General features: G+C 40.3%; 1 protein-coding gene across 4 annotated transcripts in view; it reads right to left on the bottom strand.

Annotated features, from left to right (window-relative positions):
• Positions 1–25,843, bottom strand: part of nrg3b (neuregulin 3b) — a 255,711-nt gene that overhangs the window by 101,071 nt on the left and 128,797 nt on the right. For all 4 annotated transcript variants that reach the window (XM_011487979.4, XM_011487980.4, XM_078937479.1 and 1 more), the window contains one exon: positions 19,218–19,353. In XM_011487979.4, the coding sequence (XP_011486281.1) occupies positions 19,218–19,353 (136 nt within the window). The remainder of the gene's footprint in view (positions 1–19,217; positions 19,354–25,843) is intronic.

The following is a 25,843-nucleotide window of genomic DNA, read 5'->3' on the forward strand; positions in this document are numbered from 1 at the left end:
AAGTCATCATATTCTTAAAAAATGTATTTATTTTTGTATATCTATTAAGTGATTAATTAAAATGATTCAACAATCAGTGCAATGAATAAACCAAAATTGGTCAACTGCCAGGTTTATCAGCTTCATTTGCTTCCCAGTAAAGTGTTATTCTGTGAAACTATTTGCCTCTTTAAGCAAAGCTATCATCCCAAAGACTGCAGGTGCTCAGAGTGCAGGGTTTCAGAGGGAAACTCAGAAATGTGTGAGTGATCAAAATACTGCATTGGGGTTTGTTTAGTGAGAAATGAACATTATAAAAACACCTAAACCTAAGAGCCAAAAAACAAAAGTTGATTTCATATGATACAGGCCCTTTAGCCCTCACTAGTTAAGGCAAATGACCTGACTGACTGTTTTACCTGAGGTTTCTGTGGAGGGTCATGGTCAAAATGGGCGAATACATGTGTATCAATCCAAACTCTTGTCCACTTTCTATTCTTAGAATAACAATCTGGTCTGTCTGGTTGCCTCTAGCAACTAAGGGATTATAAGAAATATCAGATGATTGGACTTCTTCACTTTTATTTTGAAGTTTTTCTGGTTGGCTTTTTCAGTTTAAAAGCAGAATATTGACCTTGGTTGTTAGGAATCACTCACAAAATAACATAATTTTATTTACGAGTAATTTGACCTTAAAAATGTATATTTTTTGGTCCAGAGAAAGTTAAATAAGCTACTGTGTGTTTGTGTACACAAGTATGTAATGTAAGCAAAAAACATTTTTTCTTAGATAAAAACTTTGAAAACATTTTAACTGATCATTTTGAATTTTATTCTTTTAATTTATTTACGTATTAATTCCTATTTACTGTGACCAATTAAAATAAATTATATTACTAATAAACATTGAAAATATAATATAAATAGAAGGAAAGATATTTCAAAGTATGTAACTTTGAAATATTGTATTTTATAGACATAACAGATATATTTCTATGATATACATTATGCATCATCTTTCTGTGGTAAACAGCATGACATTAGAGGTTTCCAGTGAGAGTTTAGAGTCTTCACACATTTAGCTCACAGAAATCTGCTTAACATTCAGTGACACATAATGCAGAAATTACCTTCAAAGCAGGGAAATCAAGCTTGTGGCTCAGCCCACATACTCAATAAAGCTGAAGTAACACAATCACCAATAAAAAGACAAAAACATACTGACAGGTATCAGCCCAGACAGGCAAAGGCAATCCCTCAATTCATTATTCACCACAAACAGAGGTCAAACAAAGCGCAGACCTGGAACTACAGTCTTTTTATTGTTTCTAACTAAGCATGAAGCATTTTTTAAACTTGTTTTTTGCTAATAATATGACAATGATCTCCTTATATACTAGCAAAATAAAAGCAGAGCTTAAATTAAACCCTGTTTTTTTTTTTTTTAATCGCCTGGTAATGAGGTAGTGTCAACCCTGTCATCTTCTATTGTTGGTGCGTCTCAAGGACTAATTAAAAAATTCTTCCGTTTTTAAGAAGGCTGTAATCGTTTTTAAAAAGTCAAGGTTTAACAGAGGCACCTTGAATTTTTGGTAAAACTGTCTGAAAACCGTTAACATTTGTTTTTTTCATAGAATTATATGACTTTTTCTGTGATGTGCAAAGTCAACCCGGGCCATATCAGTGCCCCCTTTTACAAAAAAATAAATAAATAAAGAAAGTGTTTTCAAAAGACATAAATGAGTCAGCTTAAAGCAGTGCTAATGGTTCCCTAATTACCTCCACCTCACTGAATGAGCCACCAGCAGCAGGTGATCTACAGTTTTCAAATGTAAAGAAAAAGCTTTTATCTCTGTCTGTGGGAAATCAAAGATAAATTATTTCCAATGAGAGAGTCTGAGCTTGACAGATTCATTCATAATACATGTAAAAAATAGGGATAGCTGCAGTTTTCTATAAATCTTTTACATTCACGATGATAAGTTTATTCTGCAAAAAATGCAATATATTATTGTACATATACATTTTTATTAATTGTATCCATCCATATGTCAGTGGAGGTTCTCATTTATCCATGCATCGTTCAAAATCACTTAATCCTTTTTGGTGTCACAGGTTGCTGGAGCCTATCCCAGCCAATATTGGGCTAAGGGTTGCCAGGCTGTCACATGGCATTTTTATGTATCATGCTCCTTTTTCTTCTCCAAAATAGTTTTTAACTACCAAAAAGTACTTAAAGAAAGTTTTTTTTCTTTGTAATAAAAAAAAAAAAAAAAGACCGAAGACATAATTCTAATAAGTCTGTTTTTTTGACAAAGACCTTGAGTTTTTCTTTCAAAGCTTTCTTGATAAAATGCAACCAGCAGCTATTGATTCGGGGTGAATATCTTCTTTTCCTTTTCTGCTCCTCTGGTTTCGATGTTTTACTAATCTTCTTTCTCTCTGATTTGCAAAACGTCCAGTAGTTCATTTCCAGTAGAAACATTAAAAATTCAATTAAATAAATTAATAAACTAATTCAATTAAACAAAAAAGTACTTTTTTCTTGGTCTACTTTTTCTTGGAACTTTTCTTTGATGTTATGTCTGGGCCAGTTGAAGCTGAAGGACAGTTACCGACAATTGGCCTTCAGCATGTCTGTATGTACCAAGCTCACAAAACATATCAGCTACGTGTTGCAGTGCCACAAATCACCACTAGAGGTTGGTTTCAAAGTGAAGCAATACTCCATTTAATCATATGTTAAAAAAGTCTAACCATATACCAAAAATTATCTTCTGTTCAGCCAGGTGTTAGAATAATTGACAGTTTTTTGGCAATTTCCAACATATTTGAGGGAATATTTGACTTGTACACATCCAAGGCTTTGCTTTATTTTCCTATTTTTTTTCTTGGCAGACAAGTGGACACATAGTTATACTTCACAAAACTCCCTTTACTTTTTCCATCCAATCCTCAATTTTCAGAATGGGGTGGAGTGAACTTCAATCAATAGAGCCAACCTACTTCAGGCTCCATCTGAACTTCTTTTTCTTATTCTAGAAGTTCCAGTTTTTATGCGTCTCTCTTCTTCCCGTCCTCTCTGACCCCAGACCACTACATACCGTCTCAGAGTTTATCAGTCCAGTGTCCGTACATGTGTAGGACGGCAACACACTTACCACCTCTCCACATAATTGCGCTTTTTTTTTTTTTTTTGCTCCCTAGAAAGCAACTACGGAGATTTAAAGGTAGATATTATGGCCACGTTGCATGACTGAGCTGTCTGACGGATGCTTGATGGATCTGTTTAATCTCCACTCCTGGTTTTCAGAGAACGGTGGAGTTGTTCAGAAAAATACATTGTAATTTGACGATGAATTTTTTTCGGAAAAAAAACAAGATGTTTCCTATATTAGGGTCGAAATATCCTTTAATTGGATTCATCGAATTAACGTATTGTTGAATGAAACAGCAGTTTAACAGGTAAAGACTGTAGAAAAGCATGTTTTGTTCAAATGAGCTTTAAGCACATTTGTCATAATCCACTTTTTCATCTATTTATGTTGGCAAATTAATATTTTTTTCCAGATTTTCTTGTTGTTTTTTCCTTCTTTATCCTGATAAGCCAGAGTGAGACAGAGTTGGAACAATGGGATTTCTTTGACTGTCTTGTGTGAATTCCTTTTTATTTATTTTTTGGTGCAGGCCCTCTTTTCCCGTTAGTCTCTGCCTGTTGATCTATTAAATATGTGTTTGAGACACTGTCAAGGATTAAATATAGGATCTGCAGCTCAGGAAAAGCCCATTAGGAGTGGATTTCTTAAGTAAAGCAACAATTAAAAAACATGAGAGAGAAAGGATGACAATGGCTGACATTTGGGAACGGTTCAATTCTTTGTTATTCATCCAGCAGAAGATTATTCTCTGGCAAAACAGTGGAGCTTGGCGGGAAGAGATCATTTGCTGGAGTTCATTAGAATATAGCAATAAATCTGGAAAGATGATCTCTTGACAAAAGGCAGCTGTTACCGAGCGGCTCAAAGACAAGAGCAGTGGAGGTGAACCCAAACATTTATCTTTCCCTGTGACATCTTTACCTGTGCTGATAAAATCAGGGGAGCCCTCTGGTGGAGTACAGATGGTAACCCCGTCCACGTCTGAGGAGGGATCTCATGTTTGAGCAAGAAGGCGCCTTCATACAAACAGGTAAATGTGTGCATTTAATGGTCTAAAAGCCTCCGTATGGTACGACTGAGGCAGTCTTTAAGAAAACCTCTGAGGATCCCATCTGCACACAGACCCTACAGAGACATCAAAGTATTGTTTTGTGCTCTGTCCACTCCTGAAAATCATTTAGTTTCAACATCAGTAATGAGAAGCAGCTGTTCTCCTTCACCAGCTGAGCTGACAATGAAATAACAAGCAAAGTGCTGCAGGCAGAAAAACACAGGAGCTGTGCTACTCCATTTTAAATCCAATATCGTGTCTATATAGTGCCACAATCAAGTGCTCTGTATTTACTTTTGCTGTTTTGATGCAATGAAAAAGCACAGGGAGATGTGGTGTCCTGTGTGTCAACCAGAATCTTATTTTCCTGCTTTGCAAGGGTGTTTGTGCCCAGATTTTCAAAATAAATGTACAGGCAGCACGTTTTTGCAAGTGTTATAGTCATTTTCATTCCATTTAAGGCTAAAGTTGAGGAATAACCTGTTTTTCTTTAATATTTCTATTTCATTTCTTTTGATTTTCCTGCGATTTGCACTGTAAAAAATAAGAAAACATTTTGTAATAAAGCAGGCTGTATTGTTTGGACGTAGTAATCCCAATTTAAAAAGCGAATTTAATTCAGGTTTTTTAATTTGACACAAAATGACCACAGGATTGGCCATCTCATGAAAATTTCAACACTTCCTTTAGACATCTCCAACACATGTTCTGGTTATTATTAGTGCCTCATCGTTAGTAGTTTTTTTTCAGCTTCATAAGACATTTTGGCGCCGTTCATTTTTTTGATAGTCTTGCCCGCCATGATTTCATCATTTTTAGGGAAGGCGTTAATCACAAGCCCAAAATGTGCTTGTGCCGGGTACATGTATGTAGGGGTCAAATTTTTCCCAAAGGTTCAGTAAGAAAAAATAAATAGATTAAGAATAAACATTCCACTTACACTAAAGAAAAAGGTACAGTCAGATTGAGTGTATCTGTGTGCTTACACACTGTTGATGTCTGTTTGGACTCAGGCCTTTCCTTTGAGTTCTTTGACATTTTGTTGTGCATTTTTCATTATTTTTCGTTATTACAAAAACAATATGATCCTTGTCTGTGACTGCTACAGGCCATGATAGAAGAAAAAGCTAAGATTTCAGGTTTAACATTGAACTTAAAACATCTGCTGTAGAAAAAGTATCAAAAAGTTAAAAAACATAGACCCCTTTTAACAATTATGTTGCTGGATGTTTGTCACTGTCGCCTCACACATCAACACAATGGAATCTGTTAGGTTGCTCACCTTAAAGGCCCTATATCATGCAAAATCAACTTTTTGAACTTTAAAGTGCATTATGATGTTCATTCCTCACAAAAAACAACTTTAAATCGATATATTGATCCATTCTCGCATCTCTGAGTATTCCTCTAAAACCCTGCTCTCTGAGCACCAGCCCCGCGCAATCCATGAAAACAAGCGGCTTCTCACATTGTGACATCACAAAGTGAAGAACAGCCCCTTCCAGGAAGAGTCTGCACTGCCAGCACCGTCCCCAGGCTAAAACACACTCACCCACTTTCTCCATGGAGCCAGTGGTGATAAAGGCTCTCATTTTGCACGTCTATATTTGCAAAAGTTCGGATATTGTTTGTTTTCAGGCGCAAAACACAGACACGCTGCCGAGGCCGACTCAAGGTTGACGTTATGACGTAGGCGGCACGCACAAGGAGAGAAAAGCAGTGCCTCAGAGATTTCTTTGTGTAAAATGCAACCAGCATGTTTTCTTTGTGTGCCAAAGGTAATATATTATTACATATATGGATATAGTACAGGGGGCCGGTTTAGCTCGTGCTGGTTTGCGGCGCCTTCCGTCCGTGTAACCAGGGTCCGATTCCGGGCTGCTCCCTATTCCCTTCTTTGCTGCTGTGCCGGTCCCAAGCCCGGTTGGATTGAAAGGGTTGGGTCAGGAAGGGCATCCGGCGTGAAACATTGCCAAGTTAACCATGCGACTCATCCTCGTGGGAGGGTTGTTTCGCTGTGGTGACCCCTGCTGGGAGAAGCCAAAAGTGACCGATATATGGATATAGTTTACTCTGAAAGGCTTAATAAAAGCAGGATATGGAACCTTTAACATTTTGCTTGCTGTTTTTTTCTTTTTGTTTGTTTTGTTGGTAAAATCTTACAGTTTCACTTATTAACTATAATTTATTAATACTATAATTAATAATCTATAATAATTTATTTTCTTTCTTTTTTTACATGTATTTACCTAGAGTGCAACAGCATGGTAAGAAACAACTGGTTTTTGTATGTCATCATATATATGTTTTGCCTTTGGCGGTTATAGGTGTCATATTATGCATGTGTTGCTGCTTAAAGCTTTAGTTTATAAATAGTACGGGATATTTTGGATTAAAATTAGCAGCAATGAGACTTAAAAGTATTCTTTGTTTTCTTATGCGAAGTAGAGAAACACAGACTTATTACAGCCAAATCTGCTCTACTCATTATTGATTGCACATTTTTTGTCAAAATTTGTACTGACCTTTAAAATAATTAGCATTCTTTCCTTGAGCATCAAACCAGACTTCCTTGGGACTTAATGTGCACATTTGGAGTGTGGAGGAGGTGACAGACATGTGGATCTGAGTCAATCCTCTTCTTGACAGATGATCCGCTCTCACAATTCGGAGGACTCATCTGAGTTTGGGTCGGTGACAGAACCGGAAAACTCCGCCTCCATCTGGAGATGTGACGAGCAGGTCATTTTGTTCCCCATGTTTATGATTGTGTGGCCTGACCACACAATGACTTGGGGGGGGGACACATGGCCCATTGGCTTTAAGCCTGGAGAGCATCGTCCCTTGCAGAATGGATCAGCAGTGGAGCGACGGCATCGTGGATTAGTGCAGCCTGTCAAGGTCTGACGGTGCAGTGACAATTTAATCGCTGAACTGACTCTCCTTAGTAAAAAAAAAGGGGGAGGATGTGAGGAATAAAAGCAGGAAGGGGACGGTAAAGGGGTGAGGTCTTCATTTAGATGATATCATTTGTCACATCAGATTCTGCTAATACTGCTGTCAATGTCTCCTGGGTTGCAGAAATGGAGGAGAAAAAAGGAAAACACAAACAAGCTCATGGAGACAGACAAACACACAGACACTCACAGCTTATCCATAAGCCTACAGCAAACTATCAATGGAAATAGCTGTTTCTCATGGGGACCACAGGCTTTGCCCAGTTTTTCGTTTCTCTCTGTAAAAAGTCTAGTGCTTCATCTTTAGGATAAATGAGCGTGACATTTAGATGGGCGCATTCACAAGTACTTTTATTGTGAAATAATCATTTTTAATAAAGTTATCCATCCGAACAGATGGAGCTTGGAAGGGAAGACATAAAGCAAATCAATGATCTCATGCCTCACGTCAGCATAGCGCAGAGAGAAGCAATCAAATGTGCAAATTTGGGGCATGAATTATTCACGGCGACAGTCCTTGGTGCCGCTAAGTGGCAGTTATTTTACCGTTTGATCGATCAAACAGTCAATGCAAAAAACGTAATGCAAATGACACAGCCTTTCATTCTAACCACAACCTCCGTAGCAGTGAGTCAACATTCATGCGTTTAATGACTTAGTTCTCTATTCACCTTCATACTAAAGGGGTTACCCACACAGTAGGCCTGGCTTGCAAACCTTTTAAAGCATAAATGTGCTTTTAGGCCACATAGCTCATCGGAATCGAAAAGGATAAAAGCAAAAGCATTGCATATGTGGTCATTTGGAGATAAATGAACATAAAGAAACAAACTCTCTTGCGTTTACATGTCGCTACGCCAGTTTCCACGACCGTTTGAAAATTTATGTATGGATGGCACCACTTTAATCTGCAGAATTACCAACCATTTGAAATTATTAATTGCAGTTTATGCCAGGATAGAAGGCTACATGTGCTAGTATCGGTACGCAACAGTCCAGTGTACACTATTTGCTTAAAAACATTGCATGCTTGGTGTGTACGTAGAATAATTTGAGTTGGTTGGTTGTGTTGGACTTTATTTTTTACAAAATGCCAAATATGATGAATAGTAATAGCCCTAATTTATTTTTTATATATATATATTTTGTTTTTCTTTCCAGTAAAGGCTAAAATCCAGGTCATACAGCCACGTCGCACAATTTGCGCATTTTCATTGTATGAAATGTCTGTCTTCCATTAAACATGCATGACATTCGTAACGTTTAGGTGGTTTAAATTCGTGAATTACACAGTTTACGCAAATTTTACATTGTTTGTACACTATTATTACGTAAACCTGATATATCACGTTATAATTACGTAATTGACGTACAAATCTCTAATGAATTTTGGGATTTATGTTGATTTACATGTGCTTTGCATGGTCATTCGTGATAAATCTGTGAAAATGTTCACATGAAAACCATAACCTTTCTCACTTTTTCAACATATATTCACGTATTTTGGATTTTCATCCATGAAAATGGGTGTGTGACATGGCCTTAACGTGGTTTGAATGATCAATAATTCAAGAGATTTTGTCCAGAGATTCTTCTTTATCTGCTGATGTTTATCAGCTGGTCTCTCGTGATGTCGGAAAATCACTAGTAACTTGTAATTTTTTAATTATGCAATAAAAATAGGTAAAATCCAGAATGCAACACCTTTTTTAGTTTTTCTACGTCAATAGAGACATGCAAACTTTACCCAATTGCAGCATTTTGCATCATGTTTGCATCATCTGTGAAACTCGAAAGTGTTTTACGATTTTTATACAAATCAGGAAGCATTCTTGTAAAAACTGACAAACTACTTTAACTTTTGATTTTGCATGGAAATGACATTTTGTGACATGTTTGCATGGACATCCAAATACAGCTTATAAAAATTCAGATATTTGCATGTTCTGTGTTTAACGAAGCTTCAACGTTTCTCTATCACTGTATGCCACAAATAAGCAACAAAATATTGCCAGTGTGGATGACATTAGAACTTAAAATACTGTTTAATTATAATTACGGAAGGACAATCACACACAACAATATCAGTTCCTCCCAGAGTGCTTTGGATTATAAGGTGCACTGTCTTTTTTGGAACAATATAGTGAGTATTACCTCACCGATTGCAGATGTTTTTGGTCAAAGCAAAGAACCAAAAGTAATAGTATCCTGAGGTAAACTAACACTCAGCAGGACAAAGTCAAAGACCGCTAGTTTGTTTTTCCACATTGACATTGACAAATATAATTAAAAAAATAGAAAATTGGCTAATTTAGTTTTTACTAAAGTGTCTCTTTAAGTAAGCATTTCCAACAGGAAATCAAGAAGTCTGGCTTCTGCTTTGATATTCAAAAACTAGAAAGAAAAAATATATAATTATTTCTTTATAATATCATTACTTTTATGACAGACAAATTAAAGTTTGCTTTTAAATAAGCAGATATGGTGACACGGTGTCTGTATACTGGCACTAAATAGCCAAATAAGCTTTTTTTTAAATTACTTTTTAAAAATTATTATTTATGAAAACAAGTCCTGTCCATTTGCTAGGAGCAACCTTTCTTTAGAACTTCCATTTGCTTGAAATTAAAATGTAAGAGGGTTCTTGTTAGCTTGTATCAACACCTCTGCAGGAAAAAAAAAATCTAGTTTTTCCATATTAATGCCCCACTAACACCACAGTCACTTAACCGTGCATTTTCTACAGTAACTGTTTGGTTTCCTGTGAAGAAGCCTGCTCCAAAGGAACAACTTCAATAATGAATAAACATCCAGAGATCTGGTTAAAAAAGTAAACATTTTCTTGCTTCTCTGTGGTGTTGTGACCAAAGAAATTGGCTGAAAGTCTTAAAATTACACCAACTAAAATAAGCCTCCATCTGAGATATGTTAATGGAAATAACAACAAAAGGTGCAGAATAAAAGCTCAGACAGCCGACAGCCTATATCACTTTAGAGGTGTTATTAATATAGACTTCCATCTACATCCATATAAGTGCCGTGGTACTGGAATTCAGATAAAAAGACAAGTGACATGAGTGTTAGAAAGCCAGCTCCCCCACACTTTAAGGGAGTGTATATCATTATGCAATTTTTAGTGAATATATACTTTTTATGTCATTTCATATTAACGAGCGAGGATGCAGAGCCTTGCCTTTAAAAAAGAAAAAAGTTGCATAAACATTCAACTTTCTCCTCCGTTCTCCCTAGATCCACTTGTAAACGGATTTATCTGTAGCCTTTCTAATTCCCTTTTACAGCTTCAGAAAAATGTATTAAAGTTGATAAAAGTATAAACAAAAATATGCTTTGTTGACTTTGCAATAAAGAATTTATTGAATACAATAATAAATAAAAGCCAAGGCGCTACCCGCTCCTCCCACCCTGGTCAGAGCTGCGAGTCAATCTTTTTTTTTTTTTTTTAATAACGGCTTTTCTGTATGATTTATCTCCATAGCAACCATTTTTTTGGTCACCTTGGGGTGACAAAGATGTCTATGTAATTTTTAGGAGAACTGTCAAAAGTAAACCACGCATAATTCCAGCTATGTTCATATCGTAGGTATATCTTTTCATTTAGCCTGAGCCAGGGATTCATGGATTACATTTTTACAGTATTCCTGTAAAAAATGTTGCGGAATGCCATTTTTGTGAGCTTACTACTACGTACGGTAACTTTATTCAAAATCTACAAATTCTAAGTTAGTTAGGAGTTAGGAGACAAGAGATCAAAATTCCATGTTGGAGTACTACAATTTTTTTTTTTATTCAAGATGAGATGATGGCCTCCTCCTAAGGTCAAAAGTCAACCAAACTTCTGTTGTGGTTGTAGACTTAACCCTGTGGCATGTGTGAAATTTTACAAAGATCGCTCAAACAGAAGTTGTTTATTTTTTCCTATACTGTGAGAAAATCGTCAAATATACCACTTTGTCAAAAAATGTTGCCAAGCTGTTAGTCCTGTGGCCATCCCAAAATAATTTTAACACCTTTGTTTTGGTTTTATTATTGAATTTTGATCGTTTTATGTAATTACTTGGCCCCTTTTCTCTTTCAAAGGTTCTCTTGCTGTGAAATCATTTTCATTGGGTGGTGCACGTACATTTTGGTGAGTTTCGGAGCATGTGGATGTGGATGTGGCAGGGAGGGGATGTTCGCTAAAATGCGCAGTAAGACTGAAGAATTGCTGAAAAAAATAAATATGGTCCTTGGATTCCAGGACTGCTAAAAGCCAGAATCTGTCTTTAATGAAAACAAAAATTTGAAATTTTGACCAGTCAAAAAAAATAAAAAAAATAAAAAATCCAATTGTTAGCAGTCTCTTGAATGCAAGACCCATTTTCCATTCAACAGAAACTATTTGATTGAAGGGGAGAAAACTTGTTTCACCTCTTTTACCTCAGAAAACTTCAATAAAAATTAAGTAAAGCTCAAATAGTCAAAATAATTCACCATAAAATGTGACCAATTTTTCAAGTATCCAATGAAAGATGTGAAACTTCTGTGATAACTTGTTGCAACTCTTATTAACTGTGCGCCATAAATTCCCGTTTTCCACTTCACTGATAATTCGGCACGTCTTTTTTGCCATCATCTCCTGAGTTCAGCGTGCAACAGGGACTTCACATTCCTTGACACTTATTGTACAAAAGCCACAGCAGTGATAGAAAGTAGGTCTTAAGCTCACATTTGCATGTTTATTTTGGGAGCCTTATTAGCATTGGCAGACATGAGCATCAGGGCAGCGCGGGGGAGGAGGGGGGGTTGTTGAGAGAGCAAAGAAAATGTTTTAACGAAATCTAATGATTCTTTAATGGATTCATATCAGAAAGTTGATCGGATATCGAGGCGTCTGAAGTTGGAACAGAATGTAATTATTGAACGTTTGTGCCCTTGAGGACAAGTCCATGTCAAACAATGCTCTTATGACAGGCCCATTTTGGGTATTGTACATGCAACAAGGATGGAGAGATTAGTAGATTCCACTTTAGAAAATCAGACAGGATTTAGAGGCTGGACTGATCTCGACAAATACCCCAAAAGTAGGGATCCATCTTCTGGTATCAATCAGCAGAAGATGGAATACCAACCTAGGACAATGGTCAAAATTTGGACCCTTTTATTTCATAGCACTTCCTCATAATTATAATAAAAACTAGCTTAATCAATTCTTAAAGATGGTTAAAATGATTGATCTCTAATTATGTCACTTCACTTGCTTGAAAAATTGATTTATGATTTTTCCTAATGGAAAACAATCTGCAAATATTTTTGACTTTTGATACTTGATCAATATATTCTATGAAGGGGTTTTGAAACAGTTTTATGTTTATTTTTTTCTGATAGTGTTATTTATAATCATAGTCATTATTTTTCTTATGATTATAATCTGCATATATTTTAGATAACTGATCTGCATGCTCTATGTTGATTTGTAAAATAGTTTTTCCTATTTTTACATAATAATTAAGTAATGCATCTTTGCCATGTGATTTATTGATACTTAAGGATTCTTAATTATGTCTGATAGAAGCTATCTGATGATGATAAATCATGTAATGAAAATGGTAGAACAGGGGTAGGATCGCAGAAATTCGCTTCCTTCCACTCCCTTTCAAACAGTCTTTAATGTCTAATTATTCTAAGTTTGATACGTCTTTGTATGAATGTATAACTGCTGATTGTATTGTTTTGTGCATTATTCTTATGTGATTGCTTGAAACAAACCATTTCAAATCGAACTAAATCAAATCAAAGGATGCTGAGTTTGTCTTTATTTTTAAAATATTGCATTAATAGTTTAGAATGAATTTTGCACAACTTTTTCTTTGGTACCTTTCCAGTCAGTGTGCTAATGCAAAAGTGCGCAGTTAAACTCAGCATGCTGGTGGGGCTGACATCCGAGCTGCGTATGTCTGTTGTGAAGCTGAAGTAAGCATCATTGTTTTTAACTAACAGGTCATGGAAACAGGAAGTGAAACTCACATGCATTTCTTTCAAACACACATCAGAGAAATGCTGCCTCCAAAGCCCAAAGTCTTCCACCACCGTGAACGGTTGGTCGTCTAATGTATTCCATTACATTTTTCGTTGTTCCATTCGCTTTGGCGCTATCCCTTGCAATTTTTTTCATCTTTTCAAACATGTCTGACACGAAAGGAGTGCAACTAACACCGCTAGCCTTCCTTTTAGCCCCTGCAGCCGTCTTTTTTTTCGTATTCCTCTTGCTTTTCCAGGTGTTTAGCTTTTAAATGCCTGAATAACGGAGATGTGGAAGTTTAGCTCCGCAGCTGCTGTAAACTGCAGATCTTTAATCACTGTCAAACACTTTGAAAACATTTCCAGACAGCCGACATTTTAAAAGAGGCGCTAGATCGCCGATGCACGTTGATTGCGTCACGGTGCATCCCTACCTAAAACTAAAAATAAATTCTCCTTTGACAATGAATTGTAATTAAATTCCCCTCAACATTTCAATTTTGGATGCCACCTTTACAGTATCAGACTTAAAAAAAATAAGCTGTTAGAAGCCAAAACAACAGTTGAACACTGACTGTAAACAATCAGATTTGACATTCTGTTTAGTATGTTGGTGTGAGAATGGTGATTAAAGAGATTTTAGCTTTAGGCTTCAATAAAAAATAAATAAAAGTGTGCAAACAAAACCTGTTTGTGTCACTTTCTCCCACAGAACCAACAAAACCTGATTTGTTTGTGCATAAACACACTCATTCTGTCCCAGTTTAGGTCTCCAAGTGTCAGAGATAAGCTTGGCATTGGGTTGGCTTTAGTCAACGACAGATGGCATGCTTAATCAGAGGGCCCAAATATGTGCCCTGAGGGACGCCAACATTCTAAGATGAGCTGGTTTAACATTAAACACTCAGGGAAGTAAAAAAAAAAGATAAAAAAGAAAAAGTGGTGTAAGTTATTGTGACCATCTTGGACAAAAACAGTTTTACAGGGTTTGTCAGCCTCTGACTATATTTAAACTGAACTGATTTGATTTCTGATGTCAGATTTCTTTGTTGTTTATAGGATAAACATTAATATTTTGAATTCACTTTGAAACTTTTTTTTTCCTCTATGGAGACAAGTATCAAGAGAAGGAAATATCCACAAAACATCCAATCTAAAAAAAAAAAAAATCACAAAGTTAGTACTTAAATAATAACCTGAAAAGCAAGATTTTAACTAACCAAACATTTATTGTGTTCAATTTTTAAGATAAAAAGTTACATTGTTTGTATTTTTGGTCATCAAAAGAGCAAGTGTTTCATTCTCCAACAAATATCTTCAACACATTCTCACCCCAAATGTGCAGGCATGGTCAGAGACCCCCCCTGATGTCGACACTTTGGTGAGATATTCTTTCGCCGTGCTGCCTGCTCTGATTTAATGACTTTGGTAAAGATTCACAGATATTCACTTTTGCTTTAATAATAATAATGATAATAATACACCAGGGGTGGAGCTATACCATTTTATATGGGGAAAGAAGGGGGGCAGAAGACTTTTTGCTTTAATTTCTTGAAAAAATAACAGCAGTAATAATAATATTCCTTTACATTTTTTTGCCGCTTTTGCAATACTTAAAGAAGCTTGTATTGATGGTTTCTCAATTTTTGTCAATATTAATACAATTAACTCTAAAATTGGGGGGGGGCAAGAGTGGAGCAAAGGCTTTTTGCCGGAGGGCAGCCGCCACCCTTACCCCCCTGTAACTCTGCCCCTGAAGAATTTTAATGTTAAAGAAAGAAAAAAATATTTTTTTCCTTTTCCTTATATAGTCTGAAAGCAGATCTGGATGATTAGCTTTCAGCCTTCATTTTTGTTGATATATAGAGTACAGACCAAAAGTTTGGACACATCTTCCCATTCTGGGAAGATGTGTCCAAACATTTGGTCTGTACTTTATAACAGAAATTAAAGAAAAACAATTTTGATGGTTGAAAATGTAAATCAATCACCAGCATTCTGGGATCTCTTACTTCCAGCATGTTAAAAAATGATAAGTGTGGCTCAGCCAAAGAATTAATATGTGATGTGAAGGGGGGCCATGCGTCCATGTATGACGAGTTGGGGTTAACGTGTTGAAGATTGGAGGACAGTCACTTAAAACATAAGATAAAAATTTAATTTTTTGGAATTTTTCATGCTTTTATAAACTTTTCAAAACCATATTTTTTGGCAAATATCCTCCCCACATGAGTTTCCTTTCAATCTGCAATGTATTTTCTAGAACCTTAAAGTTAATCAGTGTCAGAGTTTAGAATAAAAAAAACCAATTCTTCAATCAACACCATCAATCACTAAATGCAATTGCTTTTTTCCAAACTCTGTCACATTTCCATTTGCTTTTAGCAACGATGGTACTATTTTTAGTAATTTTAAAGTCTGAGGAAACATTTCCAAGCATCGCTCTTGGTGATCACAGCGGTGAATGGGCGGAACATTTCATTGGCAGAGAAGTGCGGCCATCTAAAAGTGTGGCTAATTCCAGCTAAAATCTGTCACTGTGAATATTAAAGTGAATAATAGCCCAAACTCAGAAAAGCAGAAAATCGATGTTGACACATTGCTTTAATATTTTAAAAAGGAGATCTTCTTGGAATTTTTAGTTCTTAGTAACACCATCTTTGGACACCAAGTTGTGCCTGCTTTAATTAAGAACATTTATATACACAGATGACCATTTTCATTTAGGGTAAGGCTACAAAATACAACTCACTACTTTGAAGCACTTTTAGCTTATAGAAGCCACTCTTTCTATTTCCAATCTATAATTTATATATATCTATCATCTTTAGATGTAAAATTAAGGGACCGTCTGTATAAACTTTGACTGCATAGTCACAATATGCAACATATGTCAAGCAGGGGGACCCTAAGCATAAGCCCTCCCACATGTTATAAAAAATAAAGCTGCGTTAGCCATCACTAGCTCATATAGGCCAACGACAGCGAGTCCGAAGTGTAAAATGACAAAAATGTAAAAAGTTTTAGTCTAGAGCTGCAAAAAAAAAGAGAAAAAAAAAGTACTTTGGCAAAGCTACTGGCAACTACTTTGAGGGAAAACCCCGCCGTCAGACTGTAGTTCCTGGATCATGGAAGGCACAACGCTAACCAACAACACGTTAGGCTAAGCCTTCAGTACAACTGCCCTTACAGGTGGGAACGTACATTCTGCAAAGATGCACAAGGAGTCCGTCAGTGCATTTCAGGCGATAACTGCATGCGCATTCTTTGCGTACAGCCTGACTGTTGGAGCTCAGGAAATTAGAGTGTTGTTTTTGTGGACGTCCTCTGACGGTCACACCCATGTGTGCAACAATTGCACATGGTCAGCAAGGGTCAGTATGCACATCTTACTAATAACCAGAGTGCAGCATAAGTGCGACGTAGATCAGCATCACTTGTGCGCCATAAGTGCGAGCAGCTTACATTATTCTCACACATACTGCATGATGCACCAAACACATGTACAACAATGGTACGTTCCATTTTCAGGTGGCCGAATGAACTTTAAGGGAATGAAACACACCTGCACTCCTCTTGAGATGCAGCCACTCCTTTCTATGACCCTTCACATGCCATGACCACCTAAAAACCCGCAGCATCTGTACAGGCGCATGTGACTGAGACTTTACATTTTTCTGTTTTTTTATTCCTTTACTGAGCCTTAGAATGCTAAAAAACATGCCCATAGTTGTGCTTGTTTTGTGTGTGATTTTTTTAATCCTTCTTCATCCCAAGTTCATTTTTTTTGCCCATGGCATTGAGAAGTAATTGCAAGTTTTCAACTTGTTTACCAAACACAGTGGGACTTGCTTTGGTAGTAATACAAAAAAAAAAAAAAAAAAACTCTGTTTCACTGGTAAAAATAGTGGAATTTTTCCTTATGAGACAGTTTTTTATAAAAAAGTCTTTTTTTTTATCAGTAATGTAATTGCAACATCCAAAGAAATCCATCAGGCAGAATACATCAGCGATCTCCGACCTTCAGACATGGATTCACAGACAAAAAGCATGTAATTCAAGAAGTTTTCATAAACAGTAGAATAAGAAACTCTTTCTGTAAAAAAAATGTTGGAGGATAATTCTGGAAAGTACATTACCAGGTACACTTCTAAGAGGACACCACTATCGTCTAGCAGCATCCCTACAAACATGCTGCTTTGATCGAGAATAAGAGAATGACTGGCAGTCGCTGTGGTGTTACAAGAATCTCTGTAATGCACAGCTGTACACAGTTGTTCTTTTTTCTGGGTTTCTGTATGAAAAGCTTTCAGTTTTATGAATCAAGATAAACTAAACATGTTTCTAAGACACCTTTTTTAATCCTTTACCTCCTTTTAGGATTTCACTACAACTCAGATCAGGTACATTTCTCTTCATCATAACTTTTAACAGCCTTTCTGCTAAACATTTGTGGTGTTCTTAATTGTAAAACAATTGATCAAATTGAATATAATTTAACGTTTCACTTGTCAAAAACACCCCAGAAGACATGTTTTTACAAAATTTTTGGTAATATTGCTTTGAATGGGGCCGCTCAGTTTGATTCCACTAATTGGAAGCATTTAAGTTTCTCTGGCCACGCAGCAGAACGAGTTCAAATCCACTTCAGATCAATTTTCTGGGAACATTCATTCTTTTATGTAATCACAGAATGAGCGAGTCTCTGGGTAAAAGAAAAAAAAAGAAGCAAAAAGGAAAGAAAAATCCACGGAATAAAGAAATAAAAAACAGATTCTTTTAAGGAAGATCAAAGAAAGATCCAGCAGGAGCTCCGTCTTTACACCTTCCATTAAAAATCTGCGCAGACTGAAAGGGTCATATCAAACAACATTTATCACGAGGGTAATACAAGAGTAGAGAGCAATTTCTCTAAATTACTGTCATTATTAAAGCTTTGTAAGACCACAGGGAAGACAAAGGTCGCATCAGGTTTTTTTCCTCATGTTTTTCCAGGTGTAGTTGTGAGAAATTCCTTTTATCGCTGCGTGCTTTTGTCGTGCAGATCCCAAGAAGAAGGAAAAAAAATATTTCTGGATTGAATCGACCTATGTTTGTGACGAAGATGCCGAATAACAAACCCCTATCAGGCATATTGAATCTCGGCAGGGGCGGAGCTAGGGGGGAAAGGGGGGGCAGCTTCCCCCCAGTTTTTGAGTCAATATTATGGTATCAATAAGGAGAAAAATCAACTCAAGATTCTTCAGATTTCAAATGTTGCAAGAATAACAAAATCAATCCTTTTTGGATGAAATCTTTCAAGAATTTCTACACATTCTTTTTTTTTTTTTGCTACTGCTATACATTGCAATAGTAATAGCCCCTCATTAAAAAACAACTGATGTTTTAATATTAATAATAATAACATTATAGGTCCTATATTATGCAAAATAAAAATTTTGAGATTTTAAGTGCATCATCATGTCCATTCTTCACAAAAAGAAACCCCAAAGTGGTATTTTGATTTGTTTCCGCATCTATGAATGTTCCACTAAAAACCTGCTCTCTGAGCATCAGCCCCTCCCAATCCACGAAAACAAGTGGGTTCTCACATTGTGACATCACAAAGTGAAGGACAGCCGGTGCACTGCCGCCCCCCAGGTTAACGCACCCACACCCACTTTCTCCGTGGAGCTAGCGGTGATCGGCTAAATGCTTTCCATTTATATACACATCCATCTTTGTAAAAGTTTGGATGTTTTTTGTTTTCATGGGCGAAATGCAGACCCGCTGCCAAGGTGGCGGCACCCGCGAGTAGAGAAAGGCGGTGCCTCGTACATCGAGTCGTCTTACTTCGGGGTAAAGGAACTACGTTTAAAATATAATATATCACCATATATATGGATATAGTTTGCTCTAAAAGGCTTAAAAATAGAATGAGATAGGCCCTTCAATAAAACTGTCTGAAAAACGTATTTTTGATCATTTCATTTGTAGCAACCTTCCACTCTGCTGGTGTGATCTGCCCCCCATATATGATGTTGTAGCTCCGCCTCTGACTCCCGGCGCTCTCACCTGCAGTGTCTGTGGACCCCGGCCACCGTTTCAATGATGGAACATTCGCCTTCGTTCAGGCAGAAGGCCAGGTCCTTATCCTCCACACACGGCTTGAAGACCTCCGAGCGGACACTTGGAAGTGTAGGGGCCAATGCTGCAGACAAAAAAAGAGACGACTTTAGTACAGAATAGATTTTTTTTTTGCAAATCAAAAGCCTTTCTCATTCTTCAAATGTATTTGATGTGTGACTGCACAACGCTTGCAGCAGTTTCTCCTCCATAATAACTCATATTTTGCAGTGAAATGACCGATCTCCTTAGATTAGAGGAGAGAAATTTGTTCATTTCTGATTTATGAAACTCAACGAGCTAAAGGCTGAATATCTGGGGAAAGCTTGACTTAATGGGGAATGTTCAAAGTTAGCTCGATAGTCTCAGGGATTCATGAAAAGACGAAAGCAAAGCTTGTGCATTTCTGATTGATTCCGTGCTTGTCGTGTTTTTTTTCTTTCTTTTCCCCTGCAGTGTGATTGCTTCGCAAAGCCGCACAGGAAACGCCACAGAAAGAAGAGACAGAACGCAGAGTGATGTGCCTGCTGATGTGGCTTTAATTCTCCTCTTGGAGTCTGACCCTGAGCTGCTCCCCACATAAAAAGAGCAGGGCTGCCATGAACAGGCACTGCAATGCAGGGTTCTCCACCCAGTGAAATATGCACAGCTGTCAGCCCAGTTATCACAGCAACATAAATATTGTGTGCCCCGTGTGTGACTGCACACTAATGAGTGCAAATCAAAATGGCCTGTTTGCAAGTCCGAGAAAATCTGAGTGAAATTACTCAGGAGTGTTCCCTCCAAAAGCTCTTACTCCAGCATAAAGTATTAAAAAGCAGATTGACAACTGGATTACGAAGGATTCCTTTTCATCTGGTTATCCTGTACATTCAGGCTCACCTGTGAAGAAGACATTTGTTCTGGTGCCACTTTGATAGAAAACCCTGACATGTGTCACCGTCAGCATTTTTCTAGGCTTGTGCCAAATCAGGATCAGATTGTGAGTTAGAAACTGTTATGGTTAGGGGTTTTCTTTTATTTGGTTTTGTGTTGTTGTGTTTTGTACTTATGTTTTGTCTGCTTTGTGCTTCTGCAGGGTGGCCTGGGGCAGGAGGCGTGGCTTTCTAGACTGGTGTTTCTGCACACCTGGAACCAATCTACACTGTCCTTTAAAAGCCTCTCCCTGGCTCTTCCAACCTGCCAGGTTATTTCCCTTTCCATGTGGCCTCGCCCTTGTTCCTGTGAACGCTGTCTGTGGCCTAGCCTCCTGCCTTCACCCCCAGTCTGTCTCCTTTGGTTCTTGTTCCTGTGGTGAAGCTAATAAACATCACTTATCTGACACATTCAGTCTGACTCTGCTCTGGGATCCGTCTACACGCCGTGACAGAATAACCTGGCCACAATGGATCCCGCGGAGCTAGACAAAGTGAAGCAAGCCATCACATCCCAAGGGGCTCTCGTGGGACAACATGACCGAGTTCTTCAGGAGATCATGTCTTCTCTTCAACATCTCTCCACCGGAGTAAACCGGCTCGGCGGTCGTCTGGACGAGGTCTCCTCCCAACTCACATCTCTAAAGTCTTCAGACCATGCTCCATCCGGGGACCTCAACCCAGCTCCGAGTCCAGCTCCTCCTCCGGTTCCTGCCTCACAGCTCCGTGAGCCCTTCATCCCCACTCCGAGCAGGTTTTCAGGAGAACCAGGACTTTGCAAACCGTTTCTCCACCAGTGCAGGCTTGTGTTTGAGCAGCAGCCCTTCTCTTATTCGTCCGATAGAGCAAGAGTGGCTTTCATAATGAGTTTGCTTTCAGGGAAGGCGTCCGCCTGGGCTGTAGCGCTGTCTGGCGGAAACTCCCCGCTCTGTGAATCCCTGCCGCTGTTCACCGCAGAAATGCTGCGCGTTTTTGATCATCCCCTGGAGGGGAAAGAGACGAGTAACCGCCTGCTCGCCCTACGCCAAGGTTCTGGTCCAGTGTCGGCTTACTCCATTGACTTCCGGATTCTGGCTGCAGAGTGTGGGTGGGACGAGAAAGCGCTCACAGGAATCTTCTACCGCGGCCTCAGGGAGGACATTAAAGATGAACTGGCGGCTCGCGACGAAACGTCAAGTCTGGAGGAGTTGATTTCCCTCTCCACCAGACTGGACAACCGACTTCGGGAGAGACGCAGGGAAAGAGCAGGAGGAACGCCGTACTCAAGCCGCTTCTCTCCGCCTGAGGTACGTCACCAGCCCGTGAGTCCCCCGGCTGCGGCTCAGAGGGCGGCCACGCCCACTTCAGCACCAATCCAGCTGATCAGCAGTGAGGAGCCCATGCAGCTCGGCAGGACTCGGCTCTCGGCTGAGGAACGTCAACGCCGTTTCCACCAGGGGCTCTGCATCTACTGTGGCCTGTCCGGCCATCTCCGGCGCAGCTGTCCCGCGCGGCCAAAAGACCAGGCTCATCAGGTTCAGGAGGGGCACTGGTGAGCCGAACTCCTGTTGACCCCTCCTCCCGGCGCCTCCTCCTTGAAGGTACTGTTTCTTTTGATTCAACCACAGTAGAGATCCATGCTTTAATGGACTCGGGTGCGGATGACAACTTCATTGACTCTCGGTTTGTTTCTCAGTCCAAGATCCCTACAGAACCACTCCCTAGGCCTAGGAGAGTTTATGCTTTGGACGGTAGACTGTTGGCCTGTGTTACTCATCGTACTCTCCCTGTGTCTCTGCTGGTTTCTGGAAATCACAGAGAACTGATCTGTTTTAATGTGGTTCCCTCTACGTCAGCTCAGCTCGTGTTAGGTCTACCTTGGTTGAAATTGCATAACCCACACATAGACTGGTCATCACAATCTATTGTAAACTGGAGCCTGTTTTGCCATTCTCATTGCTTGCATGCTGCTGTGCCGCCTGTTGCCTGTTCGCACACGCCCCCTACGCCTGTAGACCTTTCTTTAGTTCCACCAGAATATCATGACCTCAAAGATGTTTTTTCAAAAGACCACGCTAAGTCTCTGCCACCCCATAGACCATATGACTGTGAGATTGAGCTGATTTCTGGAGCTCCACTTCCCTCTAGCAAGTTGTATAACCTCTCTAAACCTGAAAGGGAAGCCATGGAGACTTATATCACAGAGAGCCTGGCAGCTGGTCTCATTCGCCCCTCTTCCTCTCCAGTAGCGGCTGGGTTTTTCTTTGTTGATAAAAAGGACAAAACCCTCCGCCCTTGCATCGATTACAGAGGTTTAAACGCTATCACTGTTAAGAACAAGTACCCTCTTCCACTCATGGACTCTGCCTTCAGCTCTCTCCAGACCGCCACAGTTTTCACTAAACTAGACCTCCGAAGTGCCTATCACTTGGTGAGGATAAAGGAGGGAGATGAGTGGAAGACGGCATTCAACACCCCCCTCGGACATTTTGAATACACTGTGATGGCCTTTGGACTTACCAATGCTCCTGCGGTATTTCAGTGTCTCATTAACGATGTGCTGCGCGACATGTTGAATAGATTTGTGTTTGTTTATTTAGATGACATTTTGATTTTTTCACAGACTCCTGCAGAGCACGTTCAACATGTCAGACATGTCCTTCAGCGGTTGTTAACCAATAGGCTCTATGTCAAGGGGGAGAAATGTGTTTTTCATGTTTCCACTATCAGTTTTCTTGGTTTTGTTATTGAAAGGGGGGGGCAACTCAAGCCAGACCCTGCTAAGATTAAAGCAGTGGCGGACTGGCCTAGACCCACTAACAGAAAGCAACTCCAGAGGTTCTTGGGGTTTGCTAATTTTTACCGTAGGTTTATCCGGAATTATAGTTCAGTGGCCTCCCCCCTCACCAGACTCACCTCTGTAAAAGAACAGTTCTCCTGGTCCAAGGAAGCCGATTTGGCTTTTCAAAGGCTGAAACATCTTTTTTGTTCTGCACCTGTGTTGTCTCACCCTGATCCTACGGCTCAATTTGTGGTAGAAGTGGATGCATCAGAGTCTGGAGTTGGCGCTGTACTTTCCCAGCGGTCGTCCTCTGATCAGAAGATGCACCCCTGCGCGTTCTACTCTCGGCAGCTCTCACCAGCAGAAAGAAATTACGACGTGGGAAACCGGGAGCTGTTGGCGGTGGTGCTGGCCTTGACCGAATGGCGTCATTGGTTGGAGGGTGCATCTCAACCGTTCCTGGTATGGACTGACCATAAAAACCTGTCGTACCTCCGTTCTGCCCGCAGACTAAACCCACGCCAGGCTCGTTGGTCCCTTTTCCTGGGACGCTTCAATTTCACACTCACCTACCGTCCCGGATCTCGTAATGTGAAACCAGACGCTCTATCCAGACAGTTCGACAACCCGGCTTCAGACCCGGCATCTCAGGATACAATACTACCCCAGTCCTGTGTGATCGGTGCCGCAGTCTGGGAGGTGGAGCATGCTGTCCAGAGAGCCCAGGTGAACTGCCCTTCTCCCCCTGAGTGTCCCCCTGGACTTCTGTTTGTTCCTCCATCGACTCGTTCGTCAGTGTTGCAGTGGGGTCACTGCTCTAAGGTAGCCTGCCATCCTGGTATTCACCGCACCCTAACTTTACTGCGGCAACGCTTCTGGTGGCCTTCCATGGCCTCAGACACCCGGGAGTTCGTCCAGGCCTGCACTATATGTGCTCGTGGAAAGGCCTCCCACCGTGCACCTGCGGGACTCCTGCGACCGCTTCCTGTACCGCACCGGCCCTGGTCCCATATTTCACTGGATTTCGTTACAGGCCTTCCACCCTCTGAAGGTAACACTACCATTTTGACCATTGCTGATCGATTCTCAAAGTCTGTCCACTTCGTGCCTCTCTCCAAGCTTCCTTCCGCCTTAGAGACTGCCCACCTCCTCGTCCAACACGTGTTCAGGTTACACGGACTCCCCCAGGACATCGTGTCGGACCGTGGCCCCCAGTTCACTTCTAGGGTGTGGAACGCCTTCTGCCGAGCTATTGGAGCCACAGCGAGTCTTTCCTCGGGTTACCATCCCCAGACCAATGGACAAACGGAGCGTGCTAACCAGGACCTGGAGGCGGTTCTACGCTGTGTGACTGCCAGTCACCCTGCATCCTGGTCCACTTTCCTGCCCTGGGTCGAATACTCCCACAACACCTTGGTTTCTTCTGCGACGGGTGTATCTCCCTTCATGGCTTCTGCTGGCTATCAGCCTCCCCTGTTCCCCTCTCAGGAGAGTGCGGTGGCTGTCCCATCTGTCCAGGACCACCTCAGGAGGGCCCGTCGGGTTTGGCGTGAGGTTCGGGCGGCCCTCTCCCGGACTGCTTCGCGGAACCGTGCACTGGCGGACCGCCATAGGGTTCCTGCTCCGGACTACGTACGGGGGCAAAAGGTCTGGCTGTCGACCCGGGACATCCCGCTGCAGTGTGAGTCTCGGAAACTCTCTCCTCGCTTCATTGGCCCCTTTGTGATTGACCGTGTCATCAATCCCTCTGTCGTCCGCCTGAAATTGCCTCCCTCCCTGAACATTCATCCGTCCTTTCATGTGTCTCTCCTGAAGCCTGTGTCCTCCAGCTCTCTTAGCCCTCCGACCGAGCCCCCTCCTCCCGCCCGGGTCGTGGATGGCGGTCCGGCTTTTGCTGTCCGTCGCCTTTTGGGGGTCCGGCGGCGGGGTCGTGGCCTGCAGTTTTTGGTGGACTGGGTGGGTTATGGTCCTGAGGAGCGTTCTTGGGTGCCCCGCTCTTTCATCCTGGACCCTGCCCTCATTTCTGACTTTTATGCTAGCCGTTCGGCTGGGTCTGGTTGCCCGCCGGGGGGCGTGCCTTGAGGGGGGGGCCCTGTTATGGTTAGGGGTTTTCTTTTATTTGGTTTTGTGTTGTTGTGTTTTGTACTTATGTTTTGTCTGCTTTATGCTTCTGCAGGGTGGCCTGGGGCAGGAGGCGTGGCTTTCTAGACTGGTGTTTCTGCACACCTGGAACCAATCTACACTGTCCTTTAAAAGCCTCTCCCTGGCTCTTCCAACCTGCCAGGTTATTTCCCTTTCCATGTGGCCTCGCCCTTGTTCCTGTGAACGCTGTCTGTGGCCTAGCCTCCTGCCTTCACCCCCAGTCTGTCTCCTTTGGTTCTTGTTCCTGTGGTGAAGCTAATAAACATCACTTATCTGACACATTCAGTCTGACTCTGCTCTGGGATCCGTCTACACGCCGTGACAAGAAACCTTAATCTGAAATGGTAAAAAAAAGCACACATTGTAAACTTTAAGGAGATATTAGAGTAAAAAGCATGTCAATTTGAATACATATTGTGAACTTAAAAAAATACACCTAAAACTGTTAGAAAATTAAAAAAAAAAGGTTTTTTGTAACAGGTACTGTTTTGTATTTATGTTTTTTGTGTATTTTTTCGCTCTTCTTCTTCTTCTTCACTTTCCGTATTCAATTTACAATTTCTATTCAGATGTTGGTTTTCGGTGTTGAGCCTAATTTCACGTGGATGTCAGACCAGGATGTGGTTGTAAGAGGTTATGGTGACATCGTTTCCACTCCAGCATCTGTGTCATCACTCCTCTGATCTAGTAAGGTAGTAAAACCCTCGCAAAGCATTGTCTGACTTTTAAAGTCCCACCCTGAACATTTTTTGATCTTT

Source organism: Oryzias latipes, chromosome 19 (genome assembly GCF_053564925.1).
Source record: "Oryzias latipes strain Hd-rR chromosome 19, Olatipes_Hd-rR_3.1".
Classification (NCBI taxonomy): Eukaryota; Metazoa; Chordata; class Actinopteri; order Beloniformes; family Adrianichthyidae; genus Oryzias; species Oryzias latipes.